The sequence below is a fragment of the Condylura cristata genome, unplaced genomic scaffold (assembly GCF_000260355.1).
Source record: "Condylura cristata isolate star-nosed mole 26May11 unplaced genomic scaffold, ConCri1.0 scaffold00027, whole genome shotgun sequence".
Classification (NCBI taxonomy): Eukaryota; Metazoa; Chordata; class Mammalia; order Eulipotyphla; family Talpidae; genus Condylura; species Condylura cristata.
In genome coordinates this window covers 21,941,725-21,968,539 of record NW_004567128.1, presented here as the reverse complement: position 1 = coordinate 21,968,539, position 26,815 = coordinate 21,941,725, and the positions used below count along the sequence as shown (strand labels likewise).

At 50.8% G+C, this 26,815-nt stretch overlaps 1 protein-coding gene across 3 annotated transcripts in view; it reads left to right on the top strand.

Annotated features, from left to right (window-relative positions):
• Nucleotides 1-24,959, top strand: part of BCOR (BCL6 corepressor) — a 44,718-nt gene extending 19,759 nt beyond the window's left edge. For 2 of the 3 annotated variants that reach the window (XM_012730414.1, XM_012730413.1), the window contains exons 2-15: nt 70-195; nt 1,501-1,579; nt 2,451-5,291; nt 5,961-6,014; nt 6,497-6,674; nt 12,901-13,161; nt 13,610-13,852; nt 14,421-14,746; nt 15,076-15,330; nt 20,205-20,371; nt 21,677-21,822; nt 22,262-22,339; nt 22,537-22,693; nt 23,798-24,959. In XM_012730414.1, coding sequence (XP_012585868.1) covers nt 110-195; nt 1,501-1,579; nt 2,451-5,291; nt 5,961-6,014; nt 6,497-6,674; nt 12,901-13,161; nt 13,610-13,852; nt 14,421-14,746; nt 15,076-15,330; nt 20,205-20,371; nt 21,677-21,822; nt 22,262-22,339; nt 22,537-22,693; nt 23,798-24,089 — 5,163 coding nt within the window. In that variant the 5' untranslated portion in view covers nt 70-109 and the 3' untranslated portion in view covers nt 24,090-24,959. The remainder of the gene's footprint in view (nt 1-69; nt 196-1,500; nt 1,580-2,450; nt 5,292-5,960; nt 6,015-6,496; nt 6,675-12,900; nt 13,162-13,609; nt 13,853-14,420; nt 14,747-15,075; nt 15,331-20,204; nt 20,372-21,676; nt 21,823-22,261; nt 22,340-22,536; nt 22,694-23,797) is intronic. The other variant, XM_012730415.1, reaches the window with a different exon arrangement.
• The last annotated feature ends 1,856 nt before the right edge of the window (nt 24,960-26,815 follow it).

The following is a 26,815-nucleotide window of genomic DNA, read 5'->3' as shown; positions in this document are numbered from 1 at the left end:
CCACCCCCGCCCCCGCCCCGTTTGGCTTTTCTTTATTCAACCTCCTGGGATTTTTTTTCTTTTAAACAGACTAGACGCTTGAAGAAAAGCTGCCATCCAAGAAGACGACATGCTTTCAGCAACCCCCCTGTATGGGAACGTTCACAGCTGGATGAACAGCGAGAGGGTCCGCATGTGTGGGATCAACGAAGACAGGTGAACGCACTGGTCTCTTCCCCCAGGCTCGTGAGCGGAGCCAGTGCCCAAGGCCCTCATCTTCTCAAAGCCAGAGTGGGCCCAAAAGGGGCGGGGGAGACAGAGCTCCCGCCTAACCTGCAGCCCTTGATTTACAGTTTTAACAGGCAACCTGGCTCAGCGAAGCATTGCCGCCCTTTAAAAGATTAGCCCCTAAAGCGGCCTTTCAGTGCACTTTCGTCCTTAATTTATTATTTCATATTTATGAAGGAGAATTAATCCCAGCCTATATGCTGCTTTAACTCTAAATGTCAGGAGTGTGGGCCCAGGTGGATCGGCATTCGATGTGCTTTTAAAACAAATAGTTTGCTCAGTAATAAATGGGGAGATAGCCACCCTTCACTTCAGTTAAGCCCAGGCTTCTCATTGTCCTCTGCCGCCCGCTCGCTGAGGCCATTGGCCCCTGGTTTCAGTCACCCGGCGGATCTCTTTGACTTCCTCATCAGTGATTTTCGAGTGTGGGGTAGAGGCAGCTAACCAGGAGATGATTGAAGCTGCTCTTCAGGGTAATGATGAAACTTTCCTCTGCTGCTTGTCAGCGATTTTATCCTGGGGATTTAGAAGTTGGCACCAAGTGCTTTCTTTATCGATGCTCTCTGATAACAAGTCCCAGGGCAGCCGCAGCAGCCTGGCACAGATGTGCGGCTTCCTCGGGAGCCTGGAGCAGCTGACATTTGTATGATATTAGTGCGTATCCCTCTCATTTTGCTAAAGGCAGTCAAATATGGCTTCATCATCGCCATGGAAACCAGGTTCCTAGGACATGGTACCTAACTTTGTTTGGGGACAAGTTTGGAAAGCCTGCCCTCGTGGGTCACACAGAAGTGATTGGTGCGGCCAGCTTGTCCCTCGTCTCTACCCTCCTGGTCCCACTTTGGCCTTTGGCCACTGCACGACTTCATGTTTGACCCTAGGTGGAGCTTATAAGGGTCAACTAGTACGCAGAGTGCTAACAGACCTGTCTAGAGAAAAGGGGGCCTTGGGTTCATGGGAGAAATCGTTGTTCTGTTCTGGCTTACCCAGCTCAGGATCACATTGGTGGTGGTTCCTGTCCCCATGGCCCGGCCTTTCATTCTACTCTGGCCACTGGAGTTGGCGTTGGGGGACGGCTTCCAGTATGGAAGCAGCCCGGGCAGCTGAGACTATGTGCGCTCACTAATGACTTCTAGGGGCAGTTTGAATAAAGGGAGTTACTAGGAACCAGTCTGTTCTGGGGGGATCTGTGGAAGCAATGCTTTCATGAAGCTGATGTGTCTTTCTAAATAGGAAAATTCCTGTAAACGATGGTGATGCTTCAAAGGGCAGACTGGAACTAAGGGAAGAAAATCCCTTGAACCACAACGTGGTAAGAGATTAATGGCTTTTGTTGATGTACTATCTGAATATCAGTGATTTGTCATCGATCTGTATGTTAATGTGCATACTATTAAAGGGCCTTTTGGGGGCGGTGCAGGGGGGTTCAGGGCAGAGCAGAGGAGGGAGTGTAGCTAGCGCCAGTGCAGGACAAGCCTTCCCCCAAGCACTTCCCTCTTCGCCTGCCTGGCTGTGTGCTGCTGTCATCCTTGTCTCCAGTAGGTCATGTACCACACCAGTGCACCCAACTGGATAAATTCCCAGCCTCCAAGTAGACCCGCAGAGTTTACCTTTCCAGTAAAACACGAAACACAGAACTGTCTTCAGACACCAGGGAGAGAAGTCCAAAGACAAAAGTACGGTTTGACCAATGGCCTTTTGCGTTTAATTTAGAAAGGCGACAGCCAAAGCCCTCCTATCCTGCCAGTGTTTCTTGTTCAGTGCCTTCCTACATCCAGGAAAAATGCAGTGAACGCTACCCCTGCCCCCACCTTAACAGCCTCCCCCCTTCTGTGGGCTTCTGTACCCCATGAAGGTGGGGTGTCATCTCAGGTGCAGCAACTAATTTTTGCTGAGAAGGTGAATTTTCCAGAGTTAATAGATGACTGAATTAATGTACGGGCCTCACGTCTAAAGGGATTAAGGTTTTCTGTGCTTCCAGGATACGAGTTGAACAGAGGCAGGTTGAGGGTTTTGAGTAAGGGAGGAGGGGTCAGGCCTAGACCCTGTGAAGACTCTTTAACGGCTTCTGCTCAGCTGTTGAGGCCGATGTCCTACTGAACTAGTTTGGTTGCTCCACGGGGACGGGCTCAGCTACTTTGAATGCCCGGCCTAAGTAACGCCCATGTCCTTCTTCTGCAAAGGTGGACGCAACTACGGCCCATAGGATTGATGGCCTGGCAGGACTGAGCATGGACCGCACTGGCCTGATCCGAGAAGGGCTGCGTGTCCCTGGAAACATCGTCTATTCTAGCTTGTGTGGACTGGGTTCAGAGAAAGGTCGGGAGGCTGCCACAAGCACTCTAGGTGGTCTTGGGTTTTCTTCTGAGAGAAATCCAGAGATACAGTTCAAACCCAATACACCCGAGGCAGTGGAGGCCTCCGCTGTCTCTGGAAAAGCCCCAAATGGCTTCAGTGCTATATATAAAACACCGCCTGGAATACAAAAAAGTGCTGTCCCTACAGCAGAAACATTGGGCTTGGACAGGCCTTCCGGTGACAAACAGAGCCCGCTCAACATCAATGGTGCTAGTTACCTGCGGCTGCCCTGGGTCAGTCCTTACATGGAAGGTGCCACACCAGCCATCTACCCTTTCCTTGACTCGCCAAATAAGTACTCACTGAACATGTACAAGGCCTTGCTACCTCAGCAGTCCTACAGCTTGGCCCAGCCACTGTATTCTCCGGTCTGCACCAACGGGGAGCGCTTTCTCTACCTGCCGCCACCTCACTACGTCAGTCCCCACATCCCGTCTTCCCTGGCTTCGCCCATGAGGCTGTCAACACCCTCCGCCTCCCCAGCCATCCCACCCTTGGTCCACTGCCCAGACAAGAACCTGCCCTGGAAGATGGGTGTCAGCCCCGGGAACCCTGTCGAGTCCCATGCCTACCCTCACATCCAGAACAGTAAACAGTCTAGGGTCCCCTCTGCCAAGGCGGTCACCAGTGGCCTGCCTGGGGACACAGCTCTCCTCTTGCCCCCCTCTCCTCGGCCTTCACCCCGAGTCCACCTTCCCTCCCAGCCCACTACAGACACCTACTCGGAATTCCATAAGCACTACGCCCGGATCTCCACTTCTCCCTCAGTCACCCTGTCGAAGCCATACATGACAGTCAGCAGCGAGTTCCCCGGGGCCAGACTCTCTAATGGCAAGTATCCAAAGGCTCCTGAAGGGGCTGACGGTGCCCAGCCAGTTCCTGGGCACACCCGGAAAACAGTGGGTCAAGACAGAAAAGATGGCAGTTCGCCGCCTCTGTTGGAGAAGCAGACGGTTACCAAAGACGTCACCGACAAGCCACTAGACTTGTCCTCCAAAGTGGTGGATGTCGATGCTTCCAAAGCTGACCACATGAAAAAGATGGCCCCCACGGTGCTGGTCCACAGCAGAGCTGGAAGCGGCTTGGTGCTCTCCGGAAGTGAGCTGCCGAAAGAAACATCTCCTCCAGGAAACGGCTGTGCTATCTATAGATCTGAAATCATTAGCACTGCTCCCTCGTCCTGGGTGGTGCCTGGGCCAAGTCCTAATGAAGAAAGCAATGGCAAAAGCTTGCCGCTGAAAAACAAGGCCTTGGACTGGGCGATACCCCAGCAGCGGAGTTCGTCGTGCCCCCGCATGGGTGGCACAGATGCCGTGGTCACTAATGTTTCAGGATCAGTGTCAAGTGCTGGCCGCCCGGCCTCAGCATCACCAGCCCCCAACGCCAACGCTGATGGCAGCAAGACCAGCAGGAGTTCTGTGGACACCACACCATCCGTCATTCAGCACGTGGGCCAGCCCCCCACCACGCCCGCCAAGCACAGCGGCGGCACCAGCAGCAAGGGCGCCAAAGCCAGCAACCCAGAACCGAGCTTCAAAGCAAACGAGAATGGCCTCCCGCCAAGCTCAATATTTCTGTCTCCAAATGAGGCGTTCAGGTCCCCACCTATTCCTTACCCCCGGAGTTACCTCCCGTACCCAGCGCCCGAGGGCATCGCTATCAGTCCGCTCTCCTTACATGGCAAGGGACCTGTCTACCCTCACCCGGTTTTGTTGCCCAATGGCAGTCTCTTCCCTGGCCATCTCGCCCCCAAGCCCGGACTGCCCTATGGGCTGCCCACGGGCCGGCCGGAGTTTGTGACCTACCAAGATGCACTGGGGTTGGGCATGGTGCACCCCATGTTGATACCTCACACGCCCATCGAGATCACTAAAGAAGAGAAACCAGAGAGAAGGTCCCGATCCCACGAGAGAGCCCGCTACGAGGACCCGACCCTCCGCAACCGCTTTTCCGAGATGTTGGAAGCTGGCGGCACCAAGTTGCATCCGGAAGTCCCTGCCGAGAAGAACCTAAAGCCGAGCCCCAGCTGGAATGCAGGGAAAACTGCCCTCAAAAGCGACAAGCTTGTCTATGTCGATCTCCTCCGGGAAGAGCCAGATGCTAAAACTGACCCAAACGTGTCCAAACCTGGCTTCACAGCAGAGAGCGTGAGCCAGAGCACGGAGCCCAGCAAGCCCCCAACCGACCCGGCCCTGCAGCCGCACCGAGATTTCCTCGCCCTCCGGGAAGAGTTGGGGCGCATCAGTGACTTCCACGAAAATTACACTTTCAAACAGGCTCCAGGCCAGTCGGTCTTCAGCCTGAGCAAGGAGAGTGTTCCCGCGGGGACCAACAAGGAGAACCTGGGGGTGCCAGTCTCAACTCCGTTCCTGGAGCCCACTCTGGGGAGCGATGGCCCCGCTGTAACTTTTGGTAAAACCCAAGAGGATCCCAAACCATTTTGTGTGGGCGGTGCCCCACCGAGTGTGGACGTCACCCCCACCTATACCAAAGATGGAGCTGATGAGGCAGAGTCTAATGATGGCAAAGTTCTGAAACCGAAGCCATCTAAGCTGGCAAAGAGAATCGCAAACTCCGCTGGTTACGTGGGGGACCGATTCAAGTGTGTCACTACTGAACTGTACGCAGATTCCAGTCAGCTCAGCCGGGAGCAGCGCGCTTTGCAGGTGAGCCCCCCCCCCGACCCACCGAATGTCAGTGACTTTACCAGCTGTCAGTTTTGTAATGTGTAAAGGGGATTGGGGGAGTGTGGTAGGGCAGGACACCAGACAGATGTGGTTAACGAAGCTTATGGTAATTTAAATGTATGAAATGTGTCCAGTAAGGGGACGTGAGTGGTAGGATGTAGGAGGTTCATGCGTCTGCGTACTTCTAAGTTATTCTGTAGATTTTTAAGAGAACGCCACTGGAATGCTGATAAGGGAAGTTGTAATTATTGCCAAGCTATCTAAAGACTGCATGACGTTTACCTATCAATTGCTTTGATTTCTCTGCCGTTACTGTATGTTAACAAATAGACTTAGAAGTGCTGCTTAGAATGCCTTACATGATATTGGTGGAGGTGTGTAGCGGCCGCATGTCTGGGATTCATGCAATTTTTTTTCCACCACCACCACCAACAAAAAAAAGCTCGCTTAACGGAATAGAGTATGTATTTAACTTGCTAGTGAGTTATGATAGATGTTGTATAGGAATTTCCTTAAGATATTTTACTTTTAATTAAGAGATATATAAAGCCAAATTGTTTTGCAATGTTAAGAAAAAATTGGTTTATGCTTATAAAAATGGATGAAGTTATCTAAATGATCCATTGAGTGCCCATTTTAATTACATAGATGGAAGGATTACAAGAGGACAGTATTTTATGTCTACCCGCTGCTTACTGTGAGGTCAGTTCTTCAAATTTTTATTACTAGAATCTTACATAAACCTTTTGAGTTAAATTTCATTTCCAAATATACAAAGGGAAGTTTGTGGGCCATGGTCGTCTTTATTCATTGTGCATTTCGTTTTCCTTTCTGTTGTTTTCTTGTTTTGTTTTCTTTGCGTTGTGTTTTCGTTTTGTTTTATTTACCTTCCAAAGAGAATGTCTGTCTCTGTGCACTCGTGTATGTATAGCTATACATACACACTGCATATATATCTATATACATATGACTTTATGAATAAAGAATGGGACTCCTTATATTTAGATACTCTTAAATTTGTATCTGTTAAATTTTAAAATATCTCAGTTGTATCGTAAATTGTGGTTGGTTTTGGGCGAACTTTTCTTTGAAAATACTTTCCTTTAAGGTAAGGCAAATGAAATAGCTTTTATGGTAAGGTGTTTTTGTTTTTGTTTTTTTCCCCATCTCCATTCTCTTTCTAGCGTGCAATGATGCGCTTCTCAGAGTTGGAGATGAAAGAACGAGAAGGTGGCCACCCAGCAACCAAAGACTCGGAGATGTGCAAATTCAGCCCTGCAGACTGGGAAAGGTTGAAAGGAAGCCAGGACAAAAAGCCAAAGTCGGTCACCCTGGAGGAGACCATTGCAGACCAGAATGATGGTGAGAGATTAAGTCACTCCAGGCGGCTTCTGTGAGATACCTCATCTTAGCATCTGGGAGAACTGGGCGATCGTATTCCTTAAGTGTGTTTGTGTGTGTGTGGTGGGACACAAGGAGAAGCGATTGACTTGCAATGGCCGCGTGTCCAGTTGGCAGCAGCTTGGAGAAACTGACCACTCTTGCCATCTGAGGAGTGAAGTGTTCATTTTCTTTGTGAACTTTGTGGCACTGGGGAATGAGATACCCGGGAAAGAATTGTTTCCTGGGCACCTGGCCTCCCAAATGCTGGCCCCATTAGTAACAATGTGACACAGTACAGTTGGGGGGGGGGGCAGTGGAGACCTAAGTGTGGCTTGCCTGTGTTCTATTCTGTGTGGTTTTATTTTTTTGTAGCAAGTTGGCCAGAGGCAGCCCCCCACGCCCATCTCAGGTCTCCTGTGGAATAGGGATTACTTCCACTCTCCAAAGGCAGAGGTTTTCTTGAGACGTGACGAGATGAGATGAGAGGCACCATAAACACGAGGGTGATTCTTGTCGATGGCTGGCCTCAAAGACATTGTGAGGGAGACATGCCCGTCGCAGAGCTTGGTCCAACGAGGGTGTTCTTTCCACCAAGGAGTGACTTTATTATGCCTCTGAGACCGGAACTGGGGGGAAAGCTAGTGCTGTCCTTGGGCGATAAACTTTTTTTCAGTCCCGACAGCTGCTCCCCCCACTGTGACTGATTGACTTGAGGATTTTCTTGTGACGCTTCCAGGTGGATAAGATGTGTTGGCAGCAAATAGATGAAGTCTTTCTCCTTGTTTCTTCCAAATATGTGCCTGAGGCCTGACGTCCTCTCTGGACCTCAGAAAGCTCATTGGGAAGGTGAATTAGGGCCTCTAGGTGAACTTGGTGCTAGTGGATGCATCCGAGAGCTCTGTGTTGTTGGATGTCAGCCACCCTGGTGCCTGGTGGGATTTGGAAAATGTGTGGTTTTCTCCTTGCCTGGAGAAATGCCCCCTGCCCTGCACCCCCAGCTCCTCTTGGGGTTCAGTCAAAGACCTGTGGCCAGGTTTCTGGGCAAGCCTCACCATGACTGGTTTGCTCTGCATTAATCCCTAAGAAAGTGCTTTTTGTTGCTAGCCGAGACCTTCCCCACGTGGCGACTTGATGTACCTGCAGACAGTGTACCCTTACCTTCACCTTGGGGGGTGCCGAGGGGGGAAGTGGAGAGTCCTAGCCAGTCTCCAGTGAAGCAGCAAAGAAGCCTCCCTCCTCACCATGCTCTTTGCAGACACGCAATCCTTATTTCCTTCTGACTTGCCTCTCTTAACTGTTGACTATCGCCAACTCTGGGCAAGTTTCTCAGAGAGACCTGGTGCAGATGAGGAAAGGGCCATGGGAAGGAAAGAGCTCATGGGAAGGGGCCACTCCAGGGTTGTTACAGGTCAGCCCCAACGTGAAATGGGTTGCCTGACTGGGTCCTCAGTCTGCGTGCTTAAGAGGGACTTAAAATGAAACTGAACTGCAAATACACACAAAAAGGGTTTGTTTGCAGAATGGGGAAATGAAGATACGGATAACTCAGGGAGAAAGAGTGATACAGATAAGTAGATATGAATGCATCCCACCAGTTCTGTTGCCGGAAGCCCAACAGCACTCTGAAGCTGGTGAAAAACCAAGCACCCCAAGACCCACATGTCTGGTTATATACCCAGCCTGGCTGCTTCACTGCGCCCTCAGTTCCCAGCAGTCCTCCCTTCCGTGGTGATGATATCCTGGGATTTGTAGTTCTTGATGTCTTGGATCTCTCTGGTCTGGCGTGGGGGTGGGGTTCATAAAACCTGTTTGTGGAGTTTGGTCAGGACATCCTCTCCCCTCAACACTTCCAAGAGGGAACTTGTCTCTGTTGTGGTGAGGGAGACGGGAGGGAAGGAGTGGGAAGGTAGCCAGTCTCGGTCTTCTGCCCTGTTCTCTGGCTTCCCAGTGACATGGCCGAGCCCAGCATGGCCACTACCCGTTACATGTCAGTGGTCTCACCTTGGCTTTTTGCCCAGAGAAGTTTGTGTCTTTCTCTAGAACTTGGTGTGATCTATGGGCCGTGGAGCCCAAGCCCCAGCTTCCACCCTCCAAGTTCAGGCTGTCCTGAAACACCCTGGACATAGCCCAGTGAGCCAGAAATCGCCACCTTGGGCAAGAGAAGGTTGGGGAAGGTAGAATGGGATTCAGGTTTAAAGATGTGGCAGTGAAGGAGATGTGTCACCACCAGCAGCCTTCTGAGAATTTTGTGGCTTCTGGTTGGTCAAGGAGTGTAACCCAGGGCCCTAATTGGTGGCGTAATGGGTTAAAGCACAGCGCTGTGAAGGTAGCTGCGGGCACTTCAGCATGAGTTCGATCCCCAGTCAGGGAGGTGACCTACATGGCATGGCAGACCTCCCCTGATCCTCCCGCTGCTCCCCACTCTGCCTCTGGTGAATCCTCTCACCACTCCTGCACCTCTGGCCTGTACCCCAGTTCTGTATGTATAAATAAATCTTAAAAAAGAAGACGAGAAGCCTAAAGGGGCTGTTGTCCTTACACTGCCACCTCATTCAGGGGACAGCAGGTGCTGGATTCATTCACTGCAAATCAATGAGCCCTCTTGTGCTGCGGCCCTCATGTCTTGAGGCCACATGCACTTAGACCCCTCCTCTATGCTGGCTCCCCTGTTGTGGGGCCAGCGTGTCACAGAGCTGAACTGAGAGCATGTGGGAGCTAGGAGGGATACAGGATGCCTTCCAGCAGTCTTCCAGCCAGGCAGAAAAGTGAACGGACTTGAAAGTACAGTGATGAGGGTTTTCATTTATTCTTTGGAAGGTCATCAAAAGAGGCATCAGTGGCATTGGGAAGATGGGAAGAGACAAGGGGGCGTCTCTCCCTTCTCCAGCTTTGAAGACCTGCCCCTTGCCAGACTCTTGGCCAGAGTTCACCTAGGACTTTCTCAGGGGCAGTGCTGGGGCAGGAACTAGAGGAAACCCCAGTCAGAGGACTTCAGGAAGCCTCCTTCTGGAAGAACACCTGTATGTTAGTTAGGAAGAGATATTCCCTATGCCTCTTCTGTAGAGGGTGGTATATGTTTTAACAAGGTTTGCCTTTACTGGAGGCGATATGTTTACTTGCAGAGGGGGGAATTAGCAATCTTGGGACACCCCAGCCCCTCAAACTTTCCCACCTTGTTTAGGGCTCACTGGGTGGGCCTGGCTCACTAGTGGGTGAGGGTGCTTCGTTGCTATGGTGACTTGTAAATGTTGCCATGGTGATGCCTCCGTGAGATAGCACTATGGCACAACCATGATAAATTATGGGATGTATATGCCGTGAGTCATATGACCATTAGCAGGGAGCAGTTAAACCACGAACGACACAGTTACGTTCATATCTGCTCAGACCAAGTGACCGAGGGCCTCGTGGCTTCTCACTTTTTGAAGGGTTGAAAGTAGCAGCCAGAGCAGATTCTGGTGGTTAAGACGAGATCTGTCTCAAGGGATTGTTGGTCCAGGCCCACAGAGGAGCTCGAGGTTCAGTGTTTAGGGGTGTGGCTTGGGGCCTTTCCTCCATGACTGGTGGCGGGGTGTATTGCGGGCAGTCACAGTGGGTGTTCTTCTGGATTATTACTCTGAGTGAGGTCACGGTAGATATTAGAAGCATCACTGGGGAATTGGAATCTTCACCCAAAGAGGCTCGGCCAGAAAGCCATGGGGGAGAGTTCCTGAACGATCTTGGGGGAGCATTCCTCCTTGAGGAGAGGGTGCAGACAGCCCCCTGTCCAATCCCTGGGGCCAGGCAGAAGGAGCCTACTGAGAAGGTCCCGGGAGTGCTGACTAGAGGCGGTGAATGGGTGGCGCCTTCTCTGCCCTGGCCTGGGCGGGGCTGCCCTGCGCACCCAGGCAGCTTGCACCAGGTAAGAGACTCATCTTCTAGGGGTGCTTTTGCTTGTCAGGGAGCAGGCCCCCAGTCACTACTTCAGACAGCACAGGTCTTCCGGGGCTCTTTCTGGGCAGTAGCTGCTTGTGGTGTGGCTGAGGCCCGGGTAGGTGAGCTGTCACCTGGAAGTTTGCTATGAGTGTGCAAACTTCCAAGGGGGACTTTTCCCCAGCCAGGTGCCTCTTTAGGCAGGTTGAAACTGTTACAGATCTAGATGGTTAAAATGGAAACTGTGGAAGTGAAGTTGTTAACTCTGGACCAGAGATCCTTGATCTGCTTAGGAGACATCTCAGAGGCCTTGGGGCCCATGCTGGCTGATTAGGACCCAGTCATCTCTGCGTTCAAGCTCCTTGGTTTCAGACAGCCCTCTGACCCAAACTGGGCAGGGCCAGTACACTGTAGCGTCCCCAAGCCAACCCCACGGGGCTCACAGCAGGGGAGGCTGACTGGACCCAAGAAGTCACTTGGTGTCATTAGGAGGGTGCTCACGTCTTCAAACTTCAAGCCGGTCTGAGATGAGAGTCTTGGCATCCTTTTGTTGGAGAGAAGTCCGGCCTTTCCGCTCTACCCTGCTAGACCTGGGGGAGACTGGCAGGAGCACTCCCACTTTGCAGCTGGGGGCGGGTGAGAGGGTCACAGAGCAGTTAGAGAGTGGCAGGCCCAGTTGCATTGGATGGGCCACAGGTCGTGTGAGCCAGGACTTCTGTCCTGTTGCATCCCAGGTTGGCCTGCACTTTCGTGAGGGGGAGGTCGGGGACTCCATCATCCCCTTTGCTAGAGTAGACAGCCCCCTGCCCCCTTGTCCCTTGTCCAACCTTGGAGAGAAGGTGAGTGGGCTTCTTCACCGTTGAGCACAGGCTAGCCAGGGCCAGGGGGAGGCCACTAAGTGCCAGGATGCTCCCCAGAGATGGGGATAAACGGGACTCGTTGGAAGTGGGAGTGCTGCTTGAAGGCAAGCGGGGAAGGGAGGCATGGGTCCCGCGGATGAGGCGCATGTTTATGATTTCGTCGAGAAAGGAGCTTGGCGGCTTAGCTCAGTGGTACGGACATACCAAGCTCATCCTCTGGTGATGTGGAGGCTCCTCATGAGGCCACCCCCTTGACACCACAGTGACTATTTGGAGTGATCGGGTTCTTGGAAAAAATGTGAGCAGCAAAGCATCAGTGAGCTACTTCTTACCTTAGAGTGGAAGGAAGGGAGTGTTGTTGGGCTAAGATGGTTAAAGGAAAAGCCCCCAACCCCCGTGAGTGCTGGGGGGTTGCGGGCAGGGGGCAGAGAAGTGGCACCGTCGGAGCTGGAGTAAGCAGTCTAGCTGTCATTAAAGGACACGTGCCTGTGAAGGGACGAAGTCTTGTCTCTGGGATGTCGTCAGACGCTTGCGTGTGGAGCGGGGCATGCAGAAGAGTGCCAGGTTGAGTGACCAGCGTCCTGGTGACTGTGCATGTTGTTGCCCAGATTCTGGGGTCTCAAAGGCCCTTTCCTGGGTAGCAGATGGGAGCAGACCCATGGTTCAGTGATGCGCTTCCCCCACCCGTGGCTTAGCGGAAGGAGCGCGGGCTGAGCAGTCGCGGGGCCAAGCCCTTCGAAGCCGCCTGACCTGTGTGCACACCAGGAGCTGCAGCTTCGCACCTTCTGCCTTTGCCAAGGCCCGAGTGGCCCTGGCCTCCTGGCTTCCCTGCAGCCCAGCACTCTTTCCCAGGCCTTTTGCACTGGGAACGTTGCTGTTATTCCTTCTGGAGATGGCATTTTGGGGATATTTGGTCTCTTTATTGTATCACTTTTCTTTTATTTCAAAATAATGACCTCAGCAGATGTTTCCATAGAGATTTTTAGGTCAACCCCGGCCTGGTTAGATCTTACTGTGGGGTCACCCGCCATCTGTGGACAAGGGCCCTGGAGGGGACCCGAGCATCAAAGATGTGTCGGGCAGGGAGTTCTTTCATGGTGCATGAAAAAAATAAAAATAAAAAAGACAGTGCTGATGTCTCTCCGCTCCTTGATTTTCTCGCGCCCCAACTCTCAAAGGGTAGAAAGTAGCGAGTGGTCGGTCTGTGCTTGGCTTTCTGCTTCACTTGCCCACAGTCCACAGTCCTGCTGTCCTTTGGGAAGTGCTGTTGCTGAGGGATTTGTGCTGCCAGTGTGGAAGACCCCAAGCTCCCAACAAGGGTGGGTTCGTTGCAGCTTACCACAGCATGGAGACGCCTGCTCCCCAAACCCGACCCTCCCCTGCTGACTTGTATTCACCTTTGTTTCTGTGTTCTTGTCTCTCCCCGCACCCAGGCGAGTATGGTGCTGGAAATAAACATGATCCCTTCGAAGCCACGGAGGACAAAGAGCTACCTGTGGAGAAGTTCTTCGTGGAGAGGCAGCCTGTGGGTGAGCTGCCTGCTGACCAGGCGCCTGCGGACATGCCACACAGCCCTGCCCTCCGGCTGGACCGAAAGCGCAAAGTCTCAGGTGATAGCAGCCACGCTGAGACCACCGTGGAGGAGCTGCCTGAGGACCCTCTACTGAAAGCCAAGCGAAGACGGGTCTCCAAAGGTGAGTGCAGGCAGCCTCGCTGACCTCTGGTTGTGGCCAAAGGTGGACCGGCAGGCACGCGCCCACCTAGCCACAGGGTGTCTGGGACGTCACGGGCGGAGTTGGAGTCCCCCCCACCCCCCACCCCGAGCCCTGGGCAAGCCCCTGGCACCACCCCTCCTCCCAAGCCAGATGCAGGAGCTCAAGCCCCAAAGTGGCCCAAGACAAGCAGACCCCTTCCCCAGATTTGGGTCAAGCAGAGACTGTAACCACACCCACCCCTCCTCCCCCCCCATTAGTGATGCATAAAAGTTTGTTCCCCCCCCCAGGGGGCTTTTTGATTAATTTGTAGTTATTTCTCCATTAGATGACTGGCCTGAGAGGGAAATGACAAACAGTTCCTCTAACCACTTAGAAGAGCCACATTATAGTGAGCTGACCAACCTGAAGGTGTGCATTGAATTAACAGGGCTCCATCCTAAAAAGCAACGCCACTTGCTGCACCTTAGAGAACGGTGGGAACAGCAGGTGTCGGCAGCAGAGGGCAAACCTGGCCGGCAGGGCAGGAAGGAAGTGACCCAGGCTGTGCAGCCTGAGGTTGCTGCCCAGGGCAATAACATCACCGAAGAGAAGCCTGGCAAGAAAAGGGCAGAGGCGAAAGGCAACAGAAGCTGGTCAGAAGAGTCTTTCAAACCCAGCGACAATGAACCAGGTACATAGAGGCTCGCCCCACTCCTGGAGGGTGGGTCACCCACCTCTTGGGGAAAGGGCCCTTGAGGGCGTCTGGGCACCGTAGAAGTAGGCTGGGATGTGGCAGGTGGGGTTTCGTTCATACTGTCCTCACATCCTTAACACTTCTGCAACGTGCAGAAGAGGGAGCCTGACTCCCCAGGTTATTTCTTATCCACCGTGTGGCTGGGCAGCAAAGGAAGTCTGGGTGTGACCCCAGGGCTTGCCAGCAGCTTTATTCCGGCCTCAGGCCCCCAGTGGGTGGGAGCCGAAGAGCAGGAAGGACTGGCTTCTGCCCTCAAGTCCTGGCCCTTTGAAGAACTTGCCGCTTGGCTTTTGTGGGTTAACCTATTCGCTGTCTGAATGTGGGATAATTAAAATATTAATGCTTTGAAAACATAATTGGTATATCTTTAAAAACTGAAGCCGCTCCAGTGATCAGTGCTAACAATGGGCTTTTCTTTCCATACCGGCTACAACTGTATAACGCCTGCTTCTTCTCCCCCCTCCCCCCACCCCATGCGTCTGCCCACCACCCCCTCCGGATTCAGGCTTGCCTGTGTTCTCCGGCTCTCCGCCCATGAAGAGCCTTTCATCCACCAATGCAAGCAGCAAAAAGCAGACTCAGCCAAGCTGCACACCAGCCTCGAGGCCGCCTGCCAAACAGCAGAAAATTAAAGAAAATCAGAAGACAGATGTGCTGTGTGCAGACGAAGAAGACGATTGCCAGGCTGCCTCCCTGCTGCAGAAATACACCGACAACAGCGAGAAACCATCCGGGAAGAGACTGTGCAAAACCAAGCACTTGGTCCCGCAGGAGTCCAGGCGGGGCTTGTCACTGCCTGGGGACTACTACGTGGAGAATGCCGATGGCAAGGTACCTTTTGCTCCTCGCTTCCCCCTGGTCCTGTGTGAGCACATCCTGCCCCAATGCTTTTTGCTTCTGGAGACATAGCTTTCCTTTTCTGGACCCCTCCTGCGAATGGCTCCTCCTCCCCCCTCCTAAGGGAACATGTCTCCTGGTGATAGTGAAGTTTCAGACTAGCAAGAACGAAACCCTTTTCCTCAACCCCTTTCCCCCACCCCACTTACCCTCAAACAAAAGGAAAAAGTGCCGTCTCCACTCATGTTTGTGACACGGGAGGAGGGAAAGGGACCTGTGCGGGAAGAGGGCCCTGAGTGTCAGCTGTCCTGGTTTTGTGATAGGTGACCTTCCGGAGATTCAGAAAGCGGCCCGAGCCCAGCTCCGACTATGATCTGTCGCCAGCCAAGCAGGACCAGAAGCCCTTCGACCGTTTGCAGCAATTGCTACCGGCTTCTCAGCCCTCACAGCTGCCACGCTCAAGCTCCCCTCCGGAGACCACGCAGTCGCGCCCGATGCCGCCGGAAGCCCGGAGACTCATTGTCAATAAGAACGCTGGTGAGACCCTCCTGCAGCGTGCTGCCCGCCTGGGCTACGAGGTGAGTCTCCTTGTGGGTGCCCTGGATTCGGGGGGGCGCGCTGACTCGGGGAGGGAGTTCTCTGAGCCCAACCACCTCTCCGGTGGGGGGGGCTGGGCTGGGGGTTCCAGCAGGATGTTTGTGTTAGCCCAGCTCTCGAGAGCTGCTGCCTACTCTTTGGTGGCTTGTTCAATCGTGGTGTGAAAAGAAAGGCCTCTCTGATGTTTAGTTCGTGTTCAGGCAGGTAGGCTGCTTCGACATCCTCCAGTCTCGCTCACTTATCTCTGATATAAAATCTGACATAACCCAGGGCTTGGCGACTGGGCGAATTTTAATGAGGCCTTTTGGATTCTGATTAGCAAGGGGGAGAGAAGTTATTAGCTCTATTTGGGGTTGCTTGTGCTGTCTCGCAGAGCTGTGCTCCCCCACAGGGGCACCACAGGGAAATGTCTGCAGGGGAGGACTGGGGGAGGGGAGGCTGAACTGAACAGTGTCTCTGAGGCGCTCCGAGCGCCCTGATGAGGAGGGCTATGGGAGGGCTTGGCTGCCCCAAAACTCTGCCCTTCCCACCCGGCATGGCCGATGACAGTGATAGTTTCTATCTCAGTAGCACTGTAGAGAAAAAGACAGCATCTTTCTTTCCAAATTCGTACGATCTGTAGTAACTCATTTCCCCCATTCCGCATCTTTGTGCGTAATAACTAGTATCACCCCACTTTCAGGTAAGGAAACTGAGCCCCCAGAGAGGTTCGCTCACTTGCACAGGAATAGTCCTGCCTGGCTCCCAGGGCCCATCCCTCCCCAACCCCGCAGCTCTGGCTGGCTTTGGAATCGCCCTTTTTACAGTTCAAAACCTCTGTGAGATGGATTACTCCCTCTGCCCTGTATGTCTCCCCCACCACACTTGTCAGTTGAAATTGTGATGTAATAGCCCACAGGGCAAAGGCACTTTTTTAATGCTGGCATCAGCCCGCTGGGAGTTGAGCGGTGAAAATAAAATGCGCTTCAGCAAGCTGAGAGCGGAGGTGTGGATGAGTGGCGGGTGGCAGGACCCAGGCTGGCCCCGGGCTCAAATGAAGGCTCACGGGGCTTGCCCGGAGCTCTGTCCCACACCCCAGCAGCTCCACACTGCCATCCGTTGCACCCACCTCCACCCAAGTGCACCCCCAGATGACACATACGCGGCTGGGAAGTTAGAAATGAGTACCCTGCAGAGAAGTTCTTCAAGAACTAGCACTTTCTTATTTTGAGGGTATTTTTGGTTGTTGGTTGAATGTGCTGTTTGTATCGACATGTCTCTTTTGGAGACCTGGATTACCTGGCAAGAACTCTCTGAAATGATGTGTAGGTACTTCAGTACCTGCAGGTGAAGTGGTTGAATGACGTGGTTTCCTGTGAGCCTACAGCAGCAGCACCTCAGAGGGACAGGGTGTTGCACGCGGCCTGAGCTAGACCCTGCATGCCTGTGTTCACTGTTACTAGGCATGGGTGAGAAGATAGTCTCTGGTGAGTCCAGCAAGCCATGGACTGAGGCGGCAGGCAGGAAAGCATATCCCGCTCCAGCTGCCAAGGAGGACAGGGCTCCTGACTTGGCCTTGGATCTTGGCGCTTCTGCCAGTCTCCCATTGGCATCAGCGACCTCGAGAGAGCTGTCTTGCTCCCATCGGGAACTTTCTATTTTGGCTGTTTTCTTAGAGTTGGTGGATCTGAAGGTGCTGGACCAAGGTGCACTTGATATTTTTTTAAGGCTACCAGGTCTTTGATGACACGTGCGGCCTTGAGAATGTTCGTGTCAGGCTAGTTTTTGCTTTCTTCATAGGTAAATTTCTCTCTGTGTGTGTGTGTGTGTGTGTGTGTGTGTGTAGATATAGCTGTCTCTGTCTCTATATATATGTATGTATGCGTATATATATATATATATGTACATACATATAGAGATATAGATACAGATTAGATACAGATAGCTATAGATAACATTTTTTTGCACAGGTCACCAGTTTTGATGCTGAACATATTTTCACTAGAAGATGAAGTTTCTTCTCAACAGTTTAAAATTTCGTTAGTCAGGATTGTAAAGGTTGGAATGATAGTCGGACGACGTAAACCTTGAAGGACGCTTTGCTTATTTGCTTAGCTGGCTTAAAGTGTGGTTTCAATGCATGGGTTTGAGAGGACTTTCCTGAAGTTACTTTCTGCTTAGCTAGAGACACCATATGCAGTCAAAGGTTACCCCAGTAGCCTGAGGTCGTGTTAATCTGGTTCTCAAACTTTAGAAACTCTCTCCAGCTTTGTGTTAGATCTGACCACTTGCCTAGCCGAAGATACTCTCTAATCTTTTCTCTCCTGGTCAGAAGACTTCTGTTTCTTAGGCTGAAACGCCTGTCTGTGTGCAACTGCATGCCTGTGCGTTCCAAGGTGATGGTGAAATTTTCTATGAATTGAATAAATCATGTTTTTAAAAAAGTTAATGAGGCATTTAATTAATTAACAATGTCGGGTTTATGGCCTTTATGGTTACATTTTGCTGTTAACGACATTCAGCTTACAGCCGCTGGACAGGGAATTGTCCAACAAAAACACTTCGATTTTGTTTGGGAATGGATGGGCCGCACTTCAGACACTCCCATCTCTAATGCAGAAAATAAGCCAAGAAATGTATTGGGTAGACAGACTTCCCCCAGCCTCTTGCGCCTTCTCACCAACGATTGGGGCAGCGGTTGCCACCAGCTTAGAGGATCACTCTCCCAGCTAGCCAGGGGAGCGTAGTTAGCGCACCTGGCCCCAACAGAGAGGTTCTGCTCCTCACAGCTGGACCACATCCCTCTGCCTGGGGCCCAGGCTGGACCTTTGGAAGCTTCCCAGTTGAGCTGATACCACAAGACCTGAGTTCTGTTAGGTTTACAGCTTTGTGTTCATTGATGTTGGCTTTTATCCTCTCTGGGCCTCAAGTCCTCCGCCACTTCCCTCATAATCCCCCCTTCCTTCTTGATACCCCAGAGGTTACCCAGAGATAATAGGGAACATGCACAATTGGGGGAATGAGAAGCCATGTCAATAGCTCCCCAGTGCCAACATGGTTGAGCTCAAGATAGCTCATAGCAAAAAGAAGTCAGGATTCTATTGCCTTTACCGTCACCCTCCAGAAGAGATTGATTCACCTGTCAGCTTTGGCCTCCTTTCACTTCTAGGTACCCTCCAATCACCCCTGGTATAGCCAAGAAGGTTTCTAGGTGAGGCCGTAATTGTGAGCAAATAACCCTGGGTTGATGGGACACCAGGTGGGCTGCGGGGACCCGGACGAATTGATCTGTGCACAGCAGTCAGTAGTGCTCAGGCCTGCTCCCCACACCACGTGACAGGCGCTCTCCCCGGCAAGGGCACACAACTCATTAGCTTGCAGCCGTCCACTAGAGTCTGGCCAGTGAGGGCCTGCTAAAAGAGCAGCAGCTTCGCGCCGTATCCTGGATACCAGGGCTCAGGGCAGGTGGCCTGGGAGCCCAGAGGATTGTGGGCTTTCTGGCAGGTTCGGAATTGAGCGAAGAGGCGAGTTCGTGGGCATGCCTCTTTTCTCTTCCTCCTCTGCCACAGTGACGCAAGACACCTGGAACCTTCTTGGCTACAAGGGGTGATTGAAGGGCTCCAAGTTTATTGGCTTGTAATGTTAGGTTCACAGTATATGGAACATTCTCGTTAGCTTCTTAGCGAGTGGTCACCATTGAGGGATGTGTCCCAGACAGGACAGAAAAAGTTGTTCAGAACCCATGCCACACCTCTGGATTTCATGACTGAGTTATTCAAGCGTGGACACGGGGAGGCCTGCTCAGGGTGCTGACTCTCTTACCAGGTGCTCTGGGTGCTGAGCTCCCTCCAGACTCTGCTTATTGACAAGCTCGCTGCCAGGCGCCTGGCTTGCAGGAGAATAGTGTAACGTGTTTTCTGGTGGCAAATGCCATCCTGTGTGTTTGAAAACTTTCTTAATCAAGGTAATAAAACAATGAATAAATTACTGCTCTGCTTACTGGGAGCAGTTCATATTAATATTTTAACATGCCAAGGCAGTAAGATTAATAACAGTGATTCTAATGCAAACTGTTGACACAGAACACCTTCTGAGAAGGGGCAGGGCACTCTTGTTTTATTTAGTTTCTGAGATGTGTGGGTTGCAGTATGTGGTATATCAGAATCCTGTTATTAATTTAAGTAAATATGAAGATATTATATTGATTCATCTCCAAGTGAGGTAGAGAGCAAAGCCAAACAGAAAACGGGGCAATGTGAAGCTTTTTGTGAAGTTAGACGATGGATGGTGGTGCATAGAGGGAGTTCCTCTTTGGCCCCACTTAACATACAAACAGAAGTGTTTGCGACCCACCTCAGATGCTGGGTCTTTACAGGAGTGTGAAGATCTGGCTAGCCCAAGTGTCTCTCCCCTCTGCTTGTAGAATGTTCTCCAGGTGATTTAAATTCCACCATAGGCCCCAGTCGTCCATACTTTTATCTAAACGTGCGCTGTCATCAGTAGCCAGCTCCTGAGTGGAGTGTACGCTCTGCAGTTCCCAGTGCGTTGTTTAAGACGTCAGCAGCCAGGACCCCCTCTGCGCTGGTCATGTGGGGCCCTCAGCTGAGAGACTTTGTGGCTCTCCAGTTGCTCCCTCTTAATAGCCCTGTGGAGAAGTTCATAGGTAATGTGTGAAGGCCCAGCAGCTGGGCAGCAGGGCCAGTTTTCAAATACAGCCTACAGAGCTCCTGACACTGTCTCCATCAAACTTCGCACCGCCTGCCTAGACCCAAGGATGTGTGCCTTTGAAAGCAGCATTCACTGCCAGGTTGTGGAGAGATCGTCCTCACAAGGTTCACTAGGCAGTGGCTCACAGCTCTCGTCTTGCCCCCCACAGGAAGTGGTCTTATACTGCCTGGAGAACAAGATCTGTGACGTTAACCATCGAGACAACGCAGGTTACTGCGCCCTCCATGAAGCTTGTGCGAGGGGGTGGCTCAACATCGTGCGGCACCTCCTCGAATATGGCGCTGATGTCAACTGCAGTGCCCAGGATGGAACCAGGTTGGTGGCAGGTCTTGTTCTGGGCCTGACCCTGTCGGGGCATGGACAGTGGCTCTTGGGGGTTTGCAGGACACATGTAGAGGAAAGGTGGAGCATGACCTGGGGCCATCTTGATGGCAGAGCCCTCTAGAGTGGAATCAAACAGGCCTTTCTGCAAAATGTAGTGAGAACTTTTAGGCGTTTGTCATGCTCTCATGGACAGAAGTCCCTGAAAGGATGGAGGCCTGCTTAAATAGTCAGGCCTGTTGCCTTAAGATCCTGGATTCTGTTAGCATGTATTGAATGATGGTATTTAAAATAGAGGTGGAACCTAAAGTCCCTGGAATTCACCAGACAGGCCCATGGTAGGACCTGCCATTTTCTCCCATGTTCCCAGCCCTGGCCCCCACCTGCCCATGGCCCGGGCTTATTGGTCAGAGGCCCAGGTCTGAGCCAGCATCTTCCTGGTCTGCATTGGGTTGCTCCAGGGGCAGACCACCAAGGCTTTCCTCACACTTCAGCTGCATGCAAGCCGAAGCATACATGCTGTTTCATACCAGCCCCACATGCCCGCCTTTGGGGTGGGACTTTGGGCAGCGTCCCATCTCCCTGCTTCCCTGCCCCACACCCTGTGGATACACAGGTGGAAGGACTCTGTACCCTCCTGAAAGCCCTGTGCTGGGCCAGAGGGTTGATCATTGACCTGAGCTGCCAGGCCACAGCTATCAGGAGAAACTTCACTTTGCAATTAGTCTCGTTTAAAAAGGGAGTACATCTTATTTTTTTAATGGTCTTAACAGGGCCTCCCTGGCGGCATCGGGGTTAAAGTCTCAGCACTATCAAGCAGTTCGATCCTCGGCCAGGGAGCTGACCCACATGGCGCGGCAAACTCGCCTATCTCTCCCGCTGCTCCCCTCAGCAGTGTCTTTCAGTAGATCCGCCTGTTCTGCTCCCCGCTGTGTCTCTGGTGAATCAATTATTCTTCCCACCACCCCCCCTTGAGTTATCACCTTTTTATAACCGGTCACTTCTTAAATTCTCTTTGGTCCCTGGCTTAAGATTGATTTGCATTTGAGAATGAGGCCTGAAATAGTCCCTTCACCTGCCTTATAAAGGGTTGAGTAGCAATACCAGCAGTACGTCTTTGTTTGACCTTGGGTCAATCACCGTGCCTCGGTTTCTCGATCTGGAATGGCAGTGAGACCTATACACACCTAGTGAAACACTGCGTCTAGGTTTGCCGCACATGGCCCAGTTTTGTCTGTCGGTCTCAGGCAGGTTGTGCAGACATTAACCCGCCCACCCTCTCCGTCATATCTTTCCTAGGCCTCTCCATGATGCTGTTGAGAATGATCACTTGGAAATTGTCCGCTTGCTCCTCTCCTATGGTGCTGACCCCACTTTAGCTACGTACTCAGGTAGAACCATAATGAAAATGACCCACAGCGAACTTATGGAAAAGTTTTTAACAGGTACGCCAAAAGATCCAGAAAGGTTCTTATTTAAACCTCTACATGGTCACTTCACATACTTCTGGCTAAAGCACGCCACTTACTCCCTTGCCCACCCTTGTTCATTTCCGTCATACTTAACTGGGAAAGGCAGTAAAGTGAGTCTGTCCAACAGGAGATATACTTTATTTTTGCGTGTGAGGGCTGAAGCAATTGCGGGCTAGCATTACTCCAGGCAGACTGGGGCGTGAAAGGGGAACACTTCGTCTCTGGCATGGACAGGTGAAGCGGGGGTGTTGGTTTTTTGTCAGATTTGGCAGATAGCAGTGTGCCAGAGAGGAGTGTAGAAAGGGAGGGAGCATCTTGGGGTGGGGAAGAAGTGCCATGACAGCCACTTGTGAATTTGTAGGGGAAAAGACCCTAAAGCAGTCTTTCTTCTCTTCCTCTCCTCTCCCTCCAGATTATTTGAATGACCTACAGGGTCGCAGTGACGATGACTCCAATGGCTCCTGGGAGTTCTACGGCAGCTCTGTGTGCGGTGAGCCATGTTCTATTGAGTTGCGTGGGTGGCGAATGCACTACAAAACACTCCTGGTGTGGCTTAGGGGTGGTGGGTACTAGAGCAGAGCCGGGCTGGGAAAGACCGTGGAACGTTTAGGTCCTTTTCCCTTTTTGACAACAGCTGAAGTCTTGTGGCTTACTGATCCCCTTTCTCCCTTGTTTGCTTTCCACTAGAGCCCGATGATGAAAGTGGATATGATGTCTTAGCAAATCCCCCAGGACCAGAGGACCAGGATGATGACGACGAGACCTACAGCGATGTGTTTGAATTTGAATTTTCCGAAAGCCCCCTCTTGCCTTGTTACAATGTCCAAGTGTCCGTCGCTCAGGGGTGAGCTTGGCTGTCGAGGGCTTTGTGAAGTAACTAAGCTCCTCTGGGAGTGGCAGGAGTTAGAAATTCCTTTAAATGGACAAGGCTGGGCATTCCTGAGTGGCCACGGACTCACATAAGGCAGCAGAGCTTTTCTGGAAAAGGGGTGGGGGTGGGGCTGGACACAGCACGGTATAACATGTTCCCAGAGTGCAAAGGGCGTTGAAGTCGGTGACTGGAATTCCATGGAGAAGCCAGCAACTTGGATCTTTTTTTCACTTCACTTTTGGCGAAAGGTTCCCTAGGAGCCATCCAAGGCACTTGAGGTCTACTCGACCATACCTGCTTCTCCGTGACATTAGGAAAAGCAGAACATGGCACCTGGGGCTGTGTGGGTTAGCGGAGTTGGTTAGAACAGTCCTCCTCCCGTGATCTGCCCTGTGGGCAGCCCTTTGGGGTGTCCATGATGGGAGACCATTTTCCATGTTTAAAAGGTGCTTCGTGAGTAATTCCGCCTCCACCTCTGAAGCTGTAACCTTATATGCTGCTACGGCAACATTTTATTAGTAATAGAAATCATGAAGTGTGGCAGGGCGTCACGTAGGAACGCAGTGATTTCCTTCTCAAAAGTGTCATTCCCCAAAGCATCGTGGGCTGGGATGGAGGTGTGGGAAAGGGAGCGAGCCAGGCTGTGTTGAGGGTAAGTGGGGAGGAGAGCCGAGAGGCCTTTGCCATGGACTGGTTGGGATCCAGGCTGACTAGAGCGGGGTGCTCACTTGGATTGTTGTGACTGGCGGTGGCCAGAGCTGCGTGGCCTTGGCTGGGCAGTTCCCATTGCCATCAGCGGAGCTGGTGCTGCCAGTGCTGACGCCTGCCCAGCAGCTCTACTGCTTGTGTCGGACTTGGTTGCTCCTCCTAGTTGGTCTCTTACTAAATCCAGATGAGCCCAGAGTTCCCACCACTAGAAGCAGGTCCTCTCTTCTAGGTTTGGGGCTGGTGGGAAGGTAGGTGGGTGCATCACACTTGGTGTCAAAGCAAAGCAGGAGTAACAGGCCCATCATCCTGTAGTCGGGGGAGTAAATCATTTTGCCGAAAACTCAGACAACTCTCCTTTTTCTTCTGTAGGCCCCGAAACTGGCTGTTGCTTTCAGATGTGCTGAAGAAATTAAAGATGTCCTCCCGCATATTCCGCTGCAATTTCCCGAATGTGGAAATTGTCACGATCGCTGAGGCAGAGTTTTACCGACAAGTTTCAGCAAGTCTCTTGTTCTCATGCCCCAAAGACCTGGAAGCCTTTAACCCCGAGAGCAAGGAGCTGTTAGATCTGGTTGAGTTCACCAGCGAGCTGCAGACTCTGCTGGGCTCCTCTGTGGAGTGGCTCCACCCCAGTGATATGGTCTCGGACGACTACTGGTGAGCTCGCCAGGCCAGCCGTGTACAGTGTGTCATAGTGTTAATCCTTGTGCATATGTGTCATAATACGACTATTTCTGTAAAGAAAGGACACTATTACATATGAAAATATCTCTTCTTTATATAAGAGAAATGACTCCAGTTGGAAGGACTTAGAAACATGTTTTTTTCTTTTTAAACTTTTCAGTCAGTTTTTATGAAGTTGTTATAATGTTTCTTTACTTTGATGCACACATACTTTGGGATATGTTTGTTTTTACTTGGGACATTTGTTTCTTTTCTTTTTTTAAGGAGAAAAAAAAATTTGAGAAAAAGGAGCTCCACTCTGTGACTTAATTTCATACACAGCTCCAGTGACAGAGGCTGTAACTGTAACTGAGTGTTCAGAACCAGGTGTGGTTGGTTTGGGGGAGTGAATTGGGTGAAGGCACTTGGCGATGTTGTAACTTTATGTTTTGTTTACAGAGTACCTGCTCGGGCCAGGTAATGCTATTGGATGTAATCCAGTAGCGTGTAATATAAATTCAAACCATATCCACACACAACAACTAATTGTATGAAACTTTTATATCCTAATTTAAAAGCTGTGAAATTAGTTTTCACGCATCAAACCGGATTGTTTATATGTTTAAACATTTTATGCTCTTATTTAAAGAAGACTTTGAGCTATTTTTTTCTGTACCCTGTAAAATATTGAAAACTAACATAATATGTTGAGGTTGCTTGAAAAATGTACATAAGACTAAAATTTTCTGAATTGTGTGTTTATGTTTGAAATCTGTGTTTTAACTTTGTAAGTAAATTCTCTGCCTTTGTATTTATATTTTACAAAAATTTTCTTAAAGGCAATAAACCTGTTGAGGAAAGGAGAAAATTGAAGTACCTTGTGTCCTGTATATTCCAAAACGTTGTCACAGAATTTTCTTTCATGTCAGTCACTTCCTCACAGATGACTTTAAGACAATTACTGGTCTCTATAAACCAAAGCAGGTTGGAGGGTTTCGAGGGAGAAGTGCTCAGAATACAATTTGGGGTTCCGCCCCGTCAATTCTTGCATATATATTTTGATGTCTCTCAGGTCTTTCTCTTACACAACTCCTTTGATATGCCCCATTAGGCTTTTGCATTGCCTTGGCCCTTGGTATATTGTAGTAGCTCCATCATGGCTCTTTATCTTTAGTAGCACTTTTTCTTGAAAGTGGGGCTTTCATTCTGTTTCTTCTTTCCAGACCTCAATGTCTTCCTGTTACTTTTCAGAATCAAGTCCAAACTGCTTTGCCCAGTGGTAAAGGGCTCTGTCTCTGGCCACTCCCACCCTGCTCCTCTAACTGTTCTTTCTTCTAGCAGTATCCCTGGTGGGTACTGTCAATTGGCATTCAGTTTCCACCCCGCATCTTTTTATGTCTTTCTTTAATTGCAGAAGCTAGAAATCTAGTAACTACTAGACTCCCTTGCAGCTAGGTTTCTGAAAGCTAAGGTGGAGGCAACTTTCTGTTCTAGAGGTTGCTGATAAAGTTCAGAGTGACTAGAGCTACTTCCTCATGCCTAGATGAGTCACTAGGTAGGCTGTTCTTAAAATTCACTGCTTAAACTTAGTGGTTTGTATTCCTAGTTCACCTTCTAGCCCTTCCAAACTTGTGAAAAACATCTAATTCTTTGTATCAAATCCATTTGTGTTTGGAGTGTCTTGAGTGCTTTCCAGTCTTTGAATGAACACCGAGAACACGAGGCAAAGCAGATGGAAGGGGACTCGGGGAAGAGACTGGAGATATGTCTCTGATTTGGATCTTGAAGTAGATGGTGTGCAAGCAACTTCTGCCGCTTGGCAAGTGGGGAAAGTGAGACATAGTTGGGAATGGGGAAAATCTAGTGTATCAGATAACCAGTGTGTGGATGAGGGAGAAGCATACCTGAGCAGGGTAGACTTGGGGTAATAAATGAAGTTAGGAATGTCTCCTGAAGACAAAAAAGGCAACCTAAAAACAAAAGACAACCAATGTGTGTTTTTGATAGACTTGTTTTTCTGGTTATAGAAAAAAAGGTAAGCATTTCAGAAATAAAGATTCTTGACATCCATGCCAGCCCTCCCTCATTTTTCTCTCCCCCATTCCAGAGTATATACCACTTTAAAAGTTGGCTATTTTTTTTGGTGTGTGTTTTAGGGAGCTACCTCATACAGATGCGATAGAAAAGCAGTAAAACCAGCAGAAATGATTTAAAAAAGAATGGTGAAACTGAATTCTACTATAAGGAATAAGAGGCTTCGTGAGAGCCTACTTTAAAGCAAAGTTAACTCCAGGGCATATGTCTCTTTGTCTTTGTCTTTGGGCTGGAGGCAAAGGGAAGGCCAGAGGCCAACTGAGGATTCCATCCAGAATGAAGGTCATTCTATTAATTAAACTAAGAACACAGGCGGCAGCCGTGGGCTTAAGGGGTGCAAGGGAAGAGAAGAGCTGGCTTTAGGAGACATTTAACGTTGTGGTTCATGCTATTGGAGGAGCTGTTAAACAACATTTACTGTAAGAACCTGCAGGGTTTTAGAAAACATGCATGAAGACCTATAAGACTAACCTGGAATTGAGATGAGATGAGATAAGCATGGCCTTGGAAAGTCTGGATATAAGGGAGGTCACCACTGCTATTTAGGAACTTATCCTGGGTAGAGAGGAGACAGCATAAGGGTAGTCTGAGCCCACAGGAACAGAGCAGGAGCACAGGTATAGACATCAC